The sequence below is a fragment of the Uloborus diversus genome, chromosome 5, assembly GCF_026930045.1.
Source record: "Uloborus diversus isolate 005 chromosome 5, Udiv.v.3.1, whole genome shotgun sequence".
Lineage (NCBI taxonomy): Eukaryota > Metazoa > Arthropoda > Arachnida > Araneae > Uloboridae > Uloborus > Uloborus diversus.
Window position 1 is genome coordinate 163,140,342 of NC_072735.1, and position 17,111 is coordinate 163,157,452.

The window sequence follows — 17,111 nt, forward strand, 5'->3', positions numbered from 1 at the left end:
CAAAAAATTTAGCAAACTGTTATTTTCTTTAAAACTGTCATTTTCTTATTTGATTGATATTGAACTTTTTACTGTCTGATACTTTTAAGAATTATTTTAGGTTTTTAAATGCAGGTTTTTTTTAAACAATCATGAATTGCTTGTAAAGTCGAGGTTAATGTTGGTTTTTACAACTACATTAATTGTTTATTAAATTTGTGAGTTGTATTGATTTCAGGCCCATTTTTTCAGTCATTCATTGTATTAAAAAATAACATTAAACTTGGCTTAGCTTTGACTTTAAAAAGTGAAATATTTTTGATTTCATAATTTTGTCCAGTAGTGTAATTTTGTGTTTGTTATTATCTTTCAAAAATAAACAACTATCACTAATTGCAATATATATAGTTCATGTTTATATTAACTTATTCGAACAAAACTTTACTCTAATGCAGAATTTTATACTTTTAAGATTATAATTTTTTCCAGGTTTCACACAATGATAAAATATTAAAGTTACGCATTTTTAATTACGTTAATTTTTAAATTTAACTAATGAGTTATACTGAATTGAAGGAAATGTTTTCAATTATTTAACTTTATTTTAATGAAAAAAACTAAGCGAAGGTATGATTAAAACAAGATCAAGATCTCGAGTCTATAATTTTAACCGCTACTGCATTTATCTTTATGTTTACTGCTATAATGTAATATAATTATACAATTACACAATGTAACATCTCCAATGTCAGATGAATCATAAATATGCTGATATGTAACTTATACATGGATGCTTCCTGTATTCTTTTTCAGAAGAATATTCATTTCACTTGGGTGCAAGTGCATGTGACAATTTTTCCCTACAAAAGTTTGCACTGTCACGCAACAGTAAAAATGCATTTTTTTTTTTAATTTTTAACTAACATTTTTTTAAGGGACTTTTTTTCCAGAGATGTTTTTTTCCTGGAACCAATGGAGACACTGGTTAATATTTATCGACTGAACCCAAATTTTGCAAATCACATTTTCAAGCCTATTGTACATTTTATAGGGATGCTCTGAATGGTGAAGTGAAAAAAAAAAAAACATATATCTCGTGACCATTCTAATGTACACCCAGTATTTGTATGCAATTTAACGATTTTTTTTAGATATTTCGAAGTTGTTATAAGTTTTTTAGAGCCGCTTCGGGGCTTTTTTTGTAACCATTTTAAATAAAAGACATTATATAGGTACATATAACGTCGCCTGAGAACATTACCTTTGTAACCTTTGAGAACCTTTGTAAAAGTTGAATCAATCAGGCCAAACATAGTTCTTGCTTCAAGAAGTTCAATTAATAGTTTTCTACATATATCATTAACTGAAAAAAAAATCGAGTTCACATATAGAAATACAAAACCTACATCATAGCTATAGCTATTACTTTTTAATATTGCAAAGCTGTGGATTTATCATAGTCAGAGATATAGCAAGAATTTTTTTTTCAAGACGTGTAAATACTAAGTTATTTTTTACATTTTAAAGTAGGGGACTGCGGGGCGAAGTGAAACAGCGGGACAAAGTGAAATGGTGAAGTGGCTCTGCTTTTAGTTCCATCTTTCTGGGAATATTTTAACTAAGTAGTAACATATGTATTCGATTCCAGTCAGGAAAAAATGCTACCGAAAATTAAAGTATATGACAATATAGGCAATTTTCAAAAATTGAGACTCATATTGTACTAATATTTTGTTGTAAGTCAGAAATTATTTTTTTCGTAATTATTAAATGATAAAGTTAGTGTTATTAATATTTTAAATAATAATTGAGACCTACTATCATTCGGTGCAGTATTTGTTTGTTTAATATCAAGCTGATTTGTATTTCAAATGCATTGTAAAGTTAATCAAGTGCACGTGGGGCAAAGTGAAAGAATTGATTTCAATTACCCACTCAATAATTAACTAAATCACTGGACTTACCTATTAATTTATTAGCTAATTTATTTACATTAATTAATTTAGCAGTGCATTTATTTATTCATTCATTCACTTATTTTCTTATTCTTTCAATCGTTTACTTACACATTTATTTTTCACAATGTATTAATTGGGTTGTTTCCAAAATTTTAAAAGTATTTTTTCCCCGAAATAGCAAGCTTAAAAACATAGGATTTAACCATTTTGTAAATAATTTGACAATTTTTTTGTTTTTTCAACAATTAATTTTATTGGTGCGCAGATTCAATTTCATTTTTTATGCTTCTGTACATGATACCAAAAGTGATGAAATGCCATTCACTGATGCCATTAGCGCAGAGCGCAATAATTAATTCGCTTCTTTACTCACCTGTACTGGCAATGATATGGTTGATAGCAAGCGTAGAGCGCAATATTTAATTATTTAATTCAACTCTTAATTATCATATCCTGGAAACGCGGTAAACAGCAAGCGTAAGCATTTCTGAACGTCAGTGAAGTAGCTCGAAAAAGTGCATGACTTGTAACGTCCTAAAAACCACGCCTTATTTCCAAAATCGGACATTTTAAAAAATTAAAAATTAAACGTTAGGAAAATGAAATTTTTTTTTCTCGCTCCATGTTTCTTTTTTTTTTTTTTTTTGCTTATTTTATCAGTCTCAGTGACTAAAAGTAGTACTTTTCACTAAAGGAAACAACCCCCCTCGCGAAAATAAGAGCTTTTACAGCATCACACGGATGTTGAAAGGTTAGTAGTGTTGCAAAAAGAGGTTGTTTTTTCTGCATTAGCACTTCACTGGCAGAGAAACATCTTTTACAGAATTCACTGTGAAGGGGCCAAATTAGAAGTTGTCGACATCAGATGGCAATTTTATGGTCCCCAACGAGATCAGACAACGGCATTCATTTTACAAATGACATTTTTGCAAAAAGAACTTCAGTACCCACCTTTGGCACTAGGAGGGGTGCCCGTATTTACACCACCTTTGGCACTAGGAGGGGTGCCCATATTTACACCTGTGCCCATTTTTACACCTTTTCCTCTGTTAATTAATTAATTTATTTAATTATTCGTTTATTGTTTCTTATATTTTTATTTACACATTCAACCTTTTATTTACTGATTCACTTGATCAAAAAAATTTTTATAATCGAATAGAAAATATTTCAATAGAAAAATATTTAATTTTTCACTTTGCCCCATTAAAAAAAAGCAAAAGTTTTTCTTTTTTTTTTTTTTTTTTTTGAAGGAGCAAATTTACTGCCAAAAATAAAAAATAATGTTTCAATGCAAGTTTTATTATAAAATACAAAAATACAATGTTCTTTCTTTATGTACTTGTTTTTTCAAAACAAGTTTCCAATTTGTTCATTTTAAAAAAAGCTCAGTCATCTTTAACTGAACCGGTTATTTCAGAAAGGGCTTAAGTCATATAGAAATCCATTGGACTTAAGCCCTTTTTGAAATAATTGATTCAACTATTTCCCTTTGCCCCTACATGGACTAAACAATCAGCAAACGGAAGGTATTGATTTTTGAAAACATGGTTTCAATCTTAAATACCCGAAAAATGGAGAAGTATATAGAGTGCCTGCAAAAATTCCTTGATACATTTAAAACATACATAGAAAAGCAACACATGGACGTATGAATATGCGGTTTGCACGGGTTCACGAATCTTTTATAACATCGGGAAAAAAATTACTTCCAAATTGCACTTCACTGACAATACAGCACATAGGTGGTGGTTGTCACAGTAAAAAAAAAAAAAAAAAAAAAAAAACGGAATGTGAGGTGTTAAATCATTTTATCAAATACAGCAATTCCTTTCATTATACCAGAGGCACCTTTTGTTGCTCGAACTACATCTAAACATAGGCTTGCCAGATTTCTGAAATGTTCAACTGGGACACCGGAAGCCTCCCCCCTTTCCGCACCTCCTCTCCCCAGGCGTCGCGAGTATTCAAAAGGATACACAGTACACACCCCTGGTTGGAATTTTAGAACGTAGTTCACTCTCAATGCTATGATTAAATTGTTACTTACTATAAATCTAACCAGGAGTAATAATAAATGACACAAACACAGGTAAATGTAAACATTTTATTTCCTATACGTTAGTATTTATTAGTTACTTTAGTAAAAGGAAACACTTTGAATGCGGAATAAAAATTTGAACAATATTTATGTGCACTTTTCATTGGCAAGGACTTTTTTTACAAGATCTTTTCTGGTTTTAATCTTGTTGTAAAAATCCTCACAAATTAACCTGAAGTTAATTTTACAAGTCAATGTTACAAATGACGAAGTAATTATCCAAAAGCATTCTTCAATTTTCGACTTTTTCGGTCATCTGTAATCAAATTAATCTTTCATAGGGACGTGAAGTAAATCGGTCGGGACACCGGGATTTTCTATGGACGGTAACTATCTAAACGGTACTCAAGCTCATCCCACGTTCTAGCCAGTACGCACTGCGGACATGGTTTGTGCTACTTGAGTAATTCGTACATTCAGATTTTCAATGGTAGCAATGCTGCGCAATGTTACACAAATGAACAGAAAAGCATCCGTGAACCTATGAAACATTCTTGTGCAAACCGAAAAATTCATATGACAATTTTTTGTTTTTCTATAAATTTTTTTGATGTGTCGATGACTTTTCGGATACTCCTTATTTATTTACCAAGTTTTCACATCATCTTCAAGGGTTGAGGAGCGGAAGGTAAAATGACTGACTCCGACTCCTAGAATTTTAAAGCCTCCTACTCTAACTCCTTTACCCAAAAATCAATTCGACTCCAACTCCTACTCCGCAGTCATGGCATGGATGAAAACTCGGAGGAAAAATGTCCAACTCTGACTCCTGGAAATTTAAAACAATCGACTCCGATTTCCCCCTTACCCTAAAATTACTCCGATTCTACTACTTTGCATAGCTTGACCACAAAAAGAAGGCGGATAACCATGAAGCAAAAACATCATTTGTATCATTTGTGATAGGTTTTTTGGTATTATTTTGGAATAGATAGGATTAGCAAGACCGTGCCTCTTACTATTCGGTACTTTCTGGCAGATTCTACCTATTACAAATGATACAAATGCTGTTTTGCTTCAAGGTCATCCGTCATCTATACGTGGTCAAGCTTTAGCCAATGCAAGGTTGCCAACTCAGAGGGAAAGAACTTTGACTCCTGGAATTTTAACTCCCTGGAAAATTCCGACCCTGTACTGACGCCTTCACTCCAAAATTGGTCTGCCTCCCTCTCCATAACCCTCCTTTCTTTCCTTTATTGCTCCTTACAGAGATCGTGACTACTTTAAGTCAGTCTAATTCCCTGATCCTTTTAAAAGCACTTCACGACGATGAAGCATTTATTTTCACTGATAAAGACATTTCTACTGAATAATTATTGCTTTTTCTTGAAAGCTATTTTGTAAATGCATTTTCCGACACGTTCCAAATAAATGTCTCGTTTTAACGGTGACGACATATTTTTTTGCTACTGTATCACGCTGTGAATCGCATATTTTTCTCTCCTTTTTCTTCTTTTTCTTTTTGACTTCGTCATTACTTGTTTCTGCTTCTTTCATTCGAAAGAAGATTTTTTTGCAGTCATTAATTTTTTTTCCTCCAGAAGTCCACTCGACTCTGTTGCCAGTTTAAAGAATGCAAATTTAAGCGCGGGAGTAGAGCATTCATTTACCACGTTAATAGGCGCTTATTTTTAATTTCAAGAACATAGATATGTTTAAAGATAGTTATGAAAAGGAGAAATGTGGAACTTTTTATGTCACAACTGCTAAGGCATAAATATGTATTTGCCATTAGGCTAAATATTTATTAACATACCAGGAGTAAAAACTCAAATTTTATTTTAAGAAATCCATTGCTGAACTACGGGAACGAATTCCTGTAGCGAACATATTTAGTTGGCAAACCAAAACTAGCAGCGTCCATCATAATGCTGGGATAAAGATCTGCGCAACCTTCACAATCACAGTGCTGCTAAGTTACACTGTTAAAAATTCAGGAAGATTTTCTGGTAATCGTTACTGTAAAATGGCGGACTAACGCATCGCTGATTTTTACGGTAATTTATACCGGAGAAATAAGCGATCCCAGCGCCAATTGGTTGCTGTGGCCTACCGGGGGAACCGTACAATTTTACAGTAACATTTGATTTTTACGGTAATAGTTACTGGCAACATGGATGCCAGTAACAATTACTGTAAATTTTCCGGAAATTTTTTAACAGTGTAGGTTTGCACAACAAAATATGGATTAATTTAAATAGGTCCTTTTCGCATAGTTGATGTTTTTTCCCCTCACATAATGGTTAGACTTTTAAAACGGCAACTATAGTAGTGATGAAAATAATAATAACAATAATAATAGTAATGATAAAATCAATGGTTTTTGTACTATATAACCAGACTACCATAATTTTAATTTAGAAAAGTAATGAACCATGGTAAAAGGTATTAGCACTTTTCAAAGACATTAATAATTAAAACAGTTCATGAAAAGATGCAAAGAATATTTTCAGTTGTAAATCTAGATAAAACAAAATTTATTTCCCTCTTCTTTGATTTATTTTCAAGCGCAAAATATTTCAAATAATGGACAGTAATTAAACAAAAATAACTCTTTCGCTTTTGAGTGATCACGAATTGCTTTATGTTGTCACTTGACCGTTGTTGAATTCCGATCCCTTATACTTTTCCATGCTTATATATTAATACAAACTCATCTGTACTATTATACCCAATGGTCTCTGAACTATGTATTCCATTGACTTCTGGAATGTATCAAATAGCCTCTGGAATATATCCAATTTGAATTTTGACATCTGGAATCCAAATCATGTTTTTTGCAATTATGATTGCAATAGGAGCCATCAAGTAGCTTCCTATCGCAATTCGTCGTGATTACGAAAAACATAAATTGAATTCAAGATGTCAAAATTCACATTGGATATATACAAGAGGCTATCGAATATTTCTTTTTATTAGCTTTACATAATTTTCAACAGTAGGTTGCGTGTGAGCAAAAAACATGGGAATGTAGTCCGGTCAACTTAAGACATCCTAGGTTACAAAACTTCGTACCCAGTTGAAAATTGGTCGGATTGTTCAAAACACCACCATAAATGAAATCTAATAAGTCCTCATCGATTCTACCTGAGGAAAAAACAATTTTTGCTCTGGGTCAAAGGTCACAAAAACAGATTTTTCGCGATTTTCAGCAAAACGATAAGTTTTATCATAAATTAGCCCAGACAAAAATTGTAGATCAGATAATTATCTATAAAAAATGTCTCAATACTTCTTTTCCTAAGAGTAACTAAGTTGTAAGAGTTGTAATCGTCATAATATGCACACGTTTCCTCGCCACCTTTGAGGTAGTTTACTTAGCGCGGTTTTTTTTTTTTTTTTTTTTTTTTTTTTTGCGTGGTTTTCCCCGGTAGACCTATTCTACGGATCTGTTGTGATTATGTTTAATATGCAGCTACTGAATAATTGAAAATATTGGCAAGGGTTGAAAATGATAAAAGTGATACAGCGGTGTAAATTATTTAAAAATATATATAAAAAATTAAAAATTAATTTGAATTTTGATATCTGGAATTCAAATTATGTTTTTTGCAATCACGAGTGTGTGTGTGTGTATGTAGGCGCGTGTGTTTGTGTCTGTGTGCAGGCATGAGTGTGTGTGTGTGTGTGTTTGTGTATGTGTCTGTAGGTATGTGTGCAGGAGTGTGTGTATGTGTATGCAGGTGTGTGTGTAGGCTTTGGACGCAACCTGGAGACGGTTTTCGCTAGAGGAGCAGCATCAATTTACTTGCACCTTGGGTGAAGAATAACAAAAAGAAAAACTCCAACAACAAGGAGAAGAAGAAAAAGAACAAGAAGAAGAAGAAGAAGAACAAGAGGAAGAAGAAGAACAAGGAAAAAGGAAGCAGAATTACTAGAAAATAATGAATTAGATGGATAAATTTCTGTATTTTTTTTTTTTTTTTGAAATAATTTACACCGTTTTATCACTTTTGTCATTTTTAACCCTTGCCAATATCTTTAATTTTTCAATAGCTTTATATTAAACAGAATCACAACAGATCCGTAGAATTGGTCTACCGGGAAAGCCACGTTAAAAAAAAAAAAAAACGTGCTGAGTACACTACCTTAATGGTGGCGTGGAAACGTGTGCATATTATGACGATTACAACTCTCAGCTTTTTGAATCGTTATTTCCCAAAAACGGTGGCTCTTAGGAAAAAAAAAGTCTCGAGACACTTTTTATAGATGATTATCTGGTCCACAATTTTTGTCTCGGTAAATTTTATGATAAAACTAACTGTTTCGCTGAAAATCGCGAAAAACCCGTTTCTGTGACCTTTGACCACGAGTAATTTTTTTTCCTCGTGTCGGATCGATGAGGACTTTTTAGATTTCATCTATGATGGTGTTTTGAATAACCCGAGCAATTTTTATCTAGGTGTGAATTTTTTAACCGCACTCCTATTTTTGGTATAATTTGACTGGGCTAGGTGAAAGATACTCCCATTTTTATTTTCATGCACGATAAAATATATAGAAACATGATGCACCAAACAGCAATAATAACTTTGGTTTCTTTGATTACAGGTTAAGCCGAATGCCGTAGGCAGCAACCCAGGGCCATAATGCTGAACATCGACCCCCTTCTGTTTCAGCCCAAAGTAATTCGCATGTCCACAACTTCCAGCATTGGTCTTCCCGGTCAACATATCATTCGCACCACTGAATACAGCAATTCCCAGGTAAGTGCATGTGAACTTATTTCGAGTTATTCATAACTTAAAAGCTGAGACGTGTCAGATCAATAAGCTGTTCACAGGGCCCGACTATGGCTTTTAAGGACATTGAACACGAACGTTTTTGGTGCTCGCCCCTCCCCCACTTGTTGAATATTTGGTGGAACCCCAATTTTACATTGTCTATTTCGTACGTTATCTCGATTCGTAACTCATTTTCTGTTACTCCGCGAAAATTTCTCCTCCGATAATGTTTCTGGATTTTACGTCACCCCTTTTCAGAAATTCCGTTTAATACGTTTTTCAATAAACAGATCAAATCAAATTTCCTTTACAAGACTCACATTTTTTTCTGGGTCTTTTTTTTTCCAAGATGAATTTGTTTCTTAGCTATTTGGAGCAGCTTTTGCATTCTTTCTGTTCCGTATTAGTATCACAATATTCAAAGCATAAAAACTCTTTTAAAAACATAAATAAATGAATAAATAATTATTTGTGACTGCAAACCAAAAAGTGAACTTGCGAAATATTGTTATTATAAAATTTACTTTGAATGAAATTGTATCTAAAAACAGGAAATAAGTAAAGACTATACTTCATCCACAAGTCTATAGGGAAAATGTTAATCTTGAAACGATATTCTTAGATTTTTGTCTTAGTTTCCTATTATATTTTTCTCGATTGGTGCGATTTCCATCATTAGGTCGACAAAATGCGTGAAATTTGGCCACAGTATTTAAATAGTAAATAAAAAAAATTTGAAAAAAAAAATAGAACCGACTTCAAAATTGCTCTAAAAAGTGAAAAATAATTTTATTCTTTAAACACCTTCGATAATACTTTTAAACATAATTTTTGAAGTTGGCGCAAAAACGATCGATAAAATCATTCACAGCCATAACTCAACTACAAGTATAAATTTAACCAGGTCCAGTTTCTTCACTACCACATGCATTACGCATTGATGACAGCATATTTGAGTAACGATATAAATGTTTCGTTCCTAAGTTTGGATGATTTTTTGATAAAAATATGAACGAAGCATGGTTACAATGGATTTTACTTTTTGTTTTTGCGCCAACTTCAAAAATTATGTTTAAAAGTATTATCGAAGGTGTTTAAAGAATAAAATTATTTTTCACTTTTTAGAGCAATTTTGAAGTCGGTTCTATTTTTTTTTTCAAAATTTTTTTATTTCATTCTTTTTAGTGTAAATGTAGATATTTCAGTAAAAGTAAGAAGTTACCTAGTAAGAAGTGCGGCTCTATATCACTGTATTGCTTTAGAAAAGCCTTTATTCAAAATTATCATTACAATTACTATTAATGTTACAGTTATATGGCACCAAACTTTTATAACAATGAGTTTCATATTGTCGCGTAGATGAAGATAGCGAAGACAATGTGAAAGCCAAATGAAGCGAATACTCGTTAGTCTCAACTCGAGATCTTTATTCAGAACCACGAATGAACGTTACATCTCCTTATATACAACTTGAAAAAGTGCTGGAACTTTCCAGACTTGAAAAGATACAGAAATTAACAGAACATTCGAGAAAATACGGGAAACAGTAGAAACGAAATTTTAGTAAAATTCACTTTGTCCTAGTCGGGATTTGAACCCGGGTTGCTCGTGTGGGAGACGAGAATTCTACCACTGAGCCACCGTTATCCACGGATGAAAAGAGCGAACTCCGCTACAATATGATTTTAATCATTTAATAGGGAAATTTACTGGTTTTTGCCCATAACTTTTTATCTAAAGAACAAATATGGTCAAACAAAGTAATGGGACCTAAGTTGAGCCATCCTCTATCCATTAAAAAAAGAATCATCAAAATCGGTTCACTAGGTGAGACGCTATGAGTGGACAAACAAAAAAAAAAAACATACATACGGTATGAACTGATAACCGCCTCCTTTTTGAAGTCGGTTAAATAGTATAAATTTCGATTTATTCATAGCCTTATATCAACACCACACTAGAGAAAGTGTCTCTAGTGTGGTGTTGCTTATATTCAGGATGATCAAAGAGTCACGCAACACGATATAAATAATTAATTTAAAAAATACTATCTTTTAAGCTCAAATTACTTGGCAAATTGGCAACATTATATTTTTCGAAATCACACGCCATTTTTATTTTCACTTTCCATTCGCACTGACACTTTCAGTAACTTTTCTTTCGTAGTGTGGTCAGGATGTTTTTTTCCCACCCAAGATCAAAGAATTTTTATTTTAGAGCAATATTTTTCCATTTATTTGTTTAAACAGTTCTTGAGGCTTTCGGTAAAAAATCTACAGATGTTTCTGCTCCCAAAAGGAAATCAAATTTTAGATTAGCATACTGTTTTTCGAGAAACTCTTAACTATTGGAGACCTTTAAAGAAGTCTCCCTTGCCCATCTATACATTGGGACAGCACAAAATGGACCAATGTGAAGAACAAAATATTGAACTCGCTCCAAAAAGTGTCAAAAAGCTGACATCGCAGATGAATTTTATTACCATGTGGGATTTCTTAAGAAGCTCTGAAGAAATTGGAGTTCCGCGCTTATTGTGTTCGTGTTGTTCAAGGATTGAAAGCTCTTGATCAAATTAAACGCAAGTTGTTGTTTATGGCAAAGATCATTCATTGATGGAAATGGCACTGAAAAACCTGATTCTATTCTTTACAGATGAAGCCTGAAATTGATTATGTATTCTTTTAACTATTCTTGTTTTGCTATTATCATCACAATTATTTTACAATACAAATTCGAAACTCTGAAGGGAATTATATATAACCGTGTATTTCTTTAAACTGAGAACAGAACTCGAAATTTAAAACAATTACAATGTAAATAGTTCTGTAAAACTTTCTTTAAAACGAAAAGATTTGAAAAATCATCGAAATAAATGAGCCGCAAGCATAAGAATAAAAAGAGATGAAATATATATGTATGTGTAAAGTCAGAGAGTTCTTCTTTTCACATTATCAAACAATCAAATGATTAAAAATCCTGTAATGTTTGCTGAATGATTACACGTTACACAACATTTACTACCTTCAAAAAGAATAAATGAACTTCAGGAATGTCTTGACAAATGCAATCCCACCCCCCCCCCCCCCCCTCCCATGTGTAAGTCCGCCGGGCTATTTTTATTCATTGTTTTATCGATTGCTTTCCTCATGGGAGTTGGTGGAACTGGAGCTTCCCTGCACAGCATAGATGGGAAACTTCTCTCGGCTATCCAACGAAAAGGAACTGCGATAAAATTCGGGACTTGCCAGCATCATTTATAGAACATAATAAAAAGAGAATTTTTTGAGCTATACGGCAAATTAAAGAAGATATCGCAATAATCAAAATATTTGTATAGAAATATAAAATGTTTTCATGTTAGCTTCAAATACCTGAACAAAAAAGTAGCGTTGCGAAATAAATTTTAGTAATACCTTTTTTTATTAAAACTTTTAAGCTCATTGCTCTCCTTTACGCAATTTTCTTACGCTTTTTAAATTTATTGAAAGTAATAGTTAGAAATGCAATATTGCTTCGACATTTTTTTTAATCCTTACTAACAGATTTTAACTAATTTCATAAAATATTTCATCGTCTATTCAACATAATATGAAAAAACGAAATCATTCATTTTGTATGAATAACGTTAGAAAGGGTAAAATGTACCAGTTCTAGAACTTGCTTCTTATATGACCTTCGACCTTTTGTTAGAGTTAACTTACTTGTACCTGAGATGCCACCTAGAACATATCAAAGTGGAAGCCTATACCAAGTTGATCTTAATTGACTATTTTGTTTCCCAACTCTCCTTAATGTGGTTGATTCATTCACATAGGATTGCTAGTTTGGACTTTATACCAAGTTAATCCGGACCCTATTAAACCGGACTTCGTTTTATCTGGATAGCCACCTAGAATGACTTACTGGTGCGTACATCTAAACGACCCAGATGTACGTACTGCATACATAAAAAGCGAATTAGAGCAATAGTATATTTTTGTCGGCCATTCTTTTGATTTTTTTTTCTTAGGGACTGTCTTTAAATGTTAAGCTTTGAGGGATGTGTGTGGGGTTTGTGAATTTGTGACAGGTCAGAGGTCAGGTTGTGACAAGAAGGATGGGGGAAGGGTAGCACGAAGTGTGACATTACGCATATTTTTAACTACGAATTTGATTGTAAAAAGTAGCGTGACATGCGATAAAGGGCGGGGAAGGGAGAAAGTTAAGTACGATTTTGTACCAAAAGGGGTTGAGATAAAAATGTTGCAAAAAAGTGTTACATCATTTATGGACAACCCCTAACCTTAAGGCTAGACGTTGGCTGGAAATCCCACACACAAATCTCCAACGTTTGCTGCCGTGAACAGGTTAAATGTGCTATAATAAACTCGCCGAGTACTATCCAGGTGCTTTTGTGCCCTTCTATGTAGACGTATTGATTTTCTCTTTTAGACGCCTCACATGTCATTAAATTCTGTCATTTGCTAAAAAGAGACACAGCGGGAGCACAATGCCGCTGCGTGCGTTATTTCAGTTTTGATACAGAGATGGAAAAAAGTATGTTTTTATCATAGGGTTCAGATAAGAAGTATTGCTAGAACTAAATGCACACCACCATCTGTTTCGCAACCTATCGCACCCCGGTAAGAAAAGTGACACAACTCGAAATTTTGGAAAAATGTACAAACTATAGATTTAAAATCTAAATTTAATGCTCTCTCTTACCACATAACTCGAACAAAGTTAGCTTGTATAACTGGTTCATGATGGCGTAAAAACGATGGACCCAATAGTAACACATCATTAAAATTTCATAATTTAGGAGAAAAAATTTCGAATTTTAAGTATGCATTTTTAATTTAGGCAACAAAAACTAACCAGTAATCATCATACCATAATGTTTTTTTGCACGTATTGTAATATTCGAGACGAAATCACTTTAATCTGCTATTGCGTAAAAACTTGATTTTTTTTTTTTTTTTTTTTTTTTTTTTTTTGAGTTGTGTCACTTTTTTTGATGGAGTGCGATATGTTTTCATAGTCTTACATCATTTCATGCACAGAAACTTCTCGATTTACGGGGATCGGTCTATCCGGGTTAATTTCATTTAATCCAAACAATGAAGAAAACTAAACTTCTATTATGTAGTTGCAAATCTAGATTAACATTAAAAGTGCTCTCTTTTTTTTATAATTCCTTTGCTTAATTCTTTTTACTTCCTTTCACAAAAAAGGAAGCATTGTATTCGCGAAAAAAATTTCACTCTAAAATCGATCTTAATTTCCATTTTGCTCACCCCCGAATAAATACTGAGTTTTTTTTCGACTCAATCACACGTGGATAAGTGCCTAAGAACGTATAGACAAGCGAAATATCCATCTTGACGATTCCAGAGTTAATTACAACGAGTTTTCTCGTGACGTCTGTATGTACGCATGTATGATTGTGCGTATGTGCGTACGTGAGTATGTGCGTTGTCGCACAACTCAAGAACGTTATGCCCTAGAAAGTTGAAATTTGGTACGTAGACTCCTATTGGGGTCTAGTTGTGCACCTCCCCTTTTGGTTGCATTCGGGTGTTTTTAAAGGGGTCTTTTGCCCCTTTTTGCGGGGAAATCAATGTTAATTTTGATGTAAACTCAAGTGGTGTTATAATTTGGCGAACACTTGACGATATATCGTCAGTATTTTGGTCGCCAGGTTTTTTCGCCTACTTGGTGACAAATTTGGAGTGTTTTTCCTTTCCTTTCTTTTTTTTAAAATCTGATTTCAATTTGGTCACTGTTGGTGATATTTAGAGAGTAAACTATTGAATCACATTAAAATTGCCAATAATGGGAAAATGACATCAAATTGGAGGAAACGGAAGTCATGTGATGCACACATCAGCTCGTTTAATCTGAATTAACGCCCGATTGTACATTAAAAAAAAACACCGAAATTTCATACTCTTGATCGCACGAGATATTTGTTTATCCGGACTAAGATAATTACTAGTTGACCGGAAATCTACTGTACACACTTTATTGCTAGTAAAGGATGATTTCAAGACAAAACAAACCTTCTCAAGGTTATAAAAAATTAAAGTTTTTAATACATTGCTTTATGCATCAAGTAATTAAATAATATTCAAGTGTTCAAAAAATTAATAAATAAATAAGTAAAATGATAATAAAATAAAATGAATGTTAAAAGTTATAGCAATGATAGTTGAAACACAAAAAGAACAAAAAGACTATACAGAATACTATACAGAATTAAACCATCTGTTAGTTTTCTTCACCCGTTGTAAGAATTTCAATTCATAATTTACCGTGGCATTTTGCCTAAATGCCTAACTAACGAGCACTTATTTTTGTCTTGATATTCTTTCGCGTTAAGATGACCTAGTTAACTACAGTCGAGTCCCGACTTACGCGAGGGATGCGTTCTAAGACCCCTCGCGTAAGATGAAATTTCGCGTTGTAGAAAAGGGTATGAGTAAAAACTTTTATAAACATATCCAATTGTTTTAGACACTTGTAAACACCACCTCAAACTGTTAAAAACCATTTCTCAACTATAAATTACTGTTTCTTGAATAAAAAACTGAATTTTTATTTGTATTTTAAAAAAAATATCGTTTTATTCCGTAGAAAATACTGCTACTATGTACAAAATCAATGATCAATGGGAAAGTAAATTAAACCAGTACGGTACGTACAGTATGTAGCAAAAAACAAAACAAATGCACTATAGTTGTAATGTACAGTAGATCCAATAATGATATTTGTTTATTAAAAAAAGTGGAGATGATGATGATTTATGCTGTGTGATCAAAACGTTATTCTTATACAGTGTTAAACACACAATAGCTTCACTTGTTATTTTATAACGTTTCCATCTGTGACACCACACCTCTTCCTGGTTTCTTAAATTCACAATACGAGAGCAGCTTCCATTTTCATAATTTTTGCATTTTGCTTAGATACTACTCGGTGAACTTTGACTGATTTCCTTTTTTTTTTTTTGACATTTAATTGTATATATATATATGGAAGATTCCTCATACCTAATTGTCGAGCTATCTTCGACGCATTTTAAAGTTGTTCAAGCACATAAAATCTTAAGCTTTTCTTTAATTGTCGGAATTTTTTTCTTTTTCTTTCTATAGTCACAACTTTAGAAGAAACAGCGCTCATAGGTGTCATTATATTTCATGAACTTTTATAATTAGACTGAAAAAATAAATGGAAAATGAGGAGTAGTTATTTGTGTAAGCGATGTTTAGACTAGTACGGTGTGGGAACTTCCGCTGCCAGTGATGCTAAAGGGATGAAGGTGCATTTACCAAAAATACATTTTTAGTAGCCAATAACAAGGTCAATACTTACACACCGCGATTCCCTTTCGAAAATTTTCATATTGCGGGCGAGGAATTCACGTTATGTCTAAAACTCTTAACTGGTGAAAAAAATCGCGTTATAGCCATTTCGCGTAAGTCGGATCGCGTTGTAGCGGGAGTCGACTGTACTTGTCTCGTCACTGATGTTTAGAAAATCTCTCTAAAAAATAAAATAAAAAAAAAGACTTGTTTCAACCTGTTGCATTATAAGAGACAAAAAGAACTACTTATTTCGGCAAATAACTTAGTATAAATTGAATGGGATTATTCAATGAATACGTCGAAAACTGAGATGGAAGCCATTCGAAATATTTTTTCAATTGTCTATCATTCAACAATGAATGTTTTCACAACGCTCACATAATTGATCAATAACAACAAAAAAAAAAAAAAACATTCTTTCTGACGATGACCTTTACAATTTGTTTCACAAAATAAATAGATCCATAATCGTTTATCAGTCCCCGGTTTATTAACCGGATCAAATTTGTACAGTGGAAAAAAGTTATGTTTACTTAAATAATACTTTTAAATTATGATAGCATGAACAAACTGTAAATACGCTAAAAATTTTGTTTTTCTTTTTACTAAACGTTCAACTCATGCATAGAACGTACCATAAAGTGTAATACTAATCTAGCAAATAATATGGCGTACTCTCTATGAGCAGCAGTCCGACATCACTGCAGCTGAACTATAAATGATTAAGTATTTGCGAGAAACTATGATATCTTGTTGCAAAGCATGTGTTTTTGCTGCAATAAAAGATAAGTCTGCTTATTTAAGGATATGTTTTGCTTATTACCCATAGTATCCGGATTTTTGCTCATCCGAATTGCCTTTGATTCAGTCCACAGGGCCTGATTACTGCACAGGTCGACTAGGCCTGACCCTGGGGCCACATCTTCCTAAAGGGCCAAAATTATTTAAAGAATTATGCATAGCATTACAACGATATGAAAAAAAAAACGTATTTTTAAAATAA

General features: G+C 32.9%; 1 protein-coding gene across 1 annotated transcript in view; it reads left to right on the forward strand.

Moving 5' to 3' along the window:
* Positions 1–8,627: 8,627 nt before the first annotated feature.
* The window catches only part of LOC129223241 (adenomatous polyposis coli homolog), a 72,038-nt gene continuing 63,554 nt past the window's right edge, over positions 8,628–17,111 (forward strand). The window contains exon 1 of the mRNA XM_054857806.1: positions 8,628–8,744. Within this exon, the coding sequence (XP_054713781.1) occupies positions 8,628–8,744 (117 nt within the window). The remainder of the gene's footprint in view (positions 8,745–17,111) is intronic.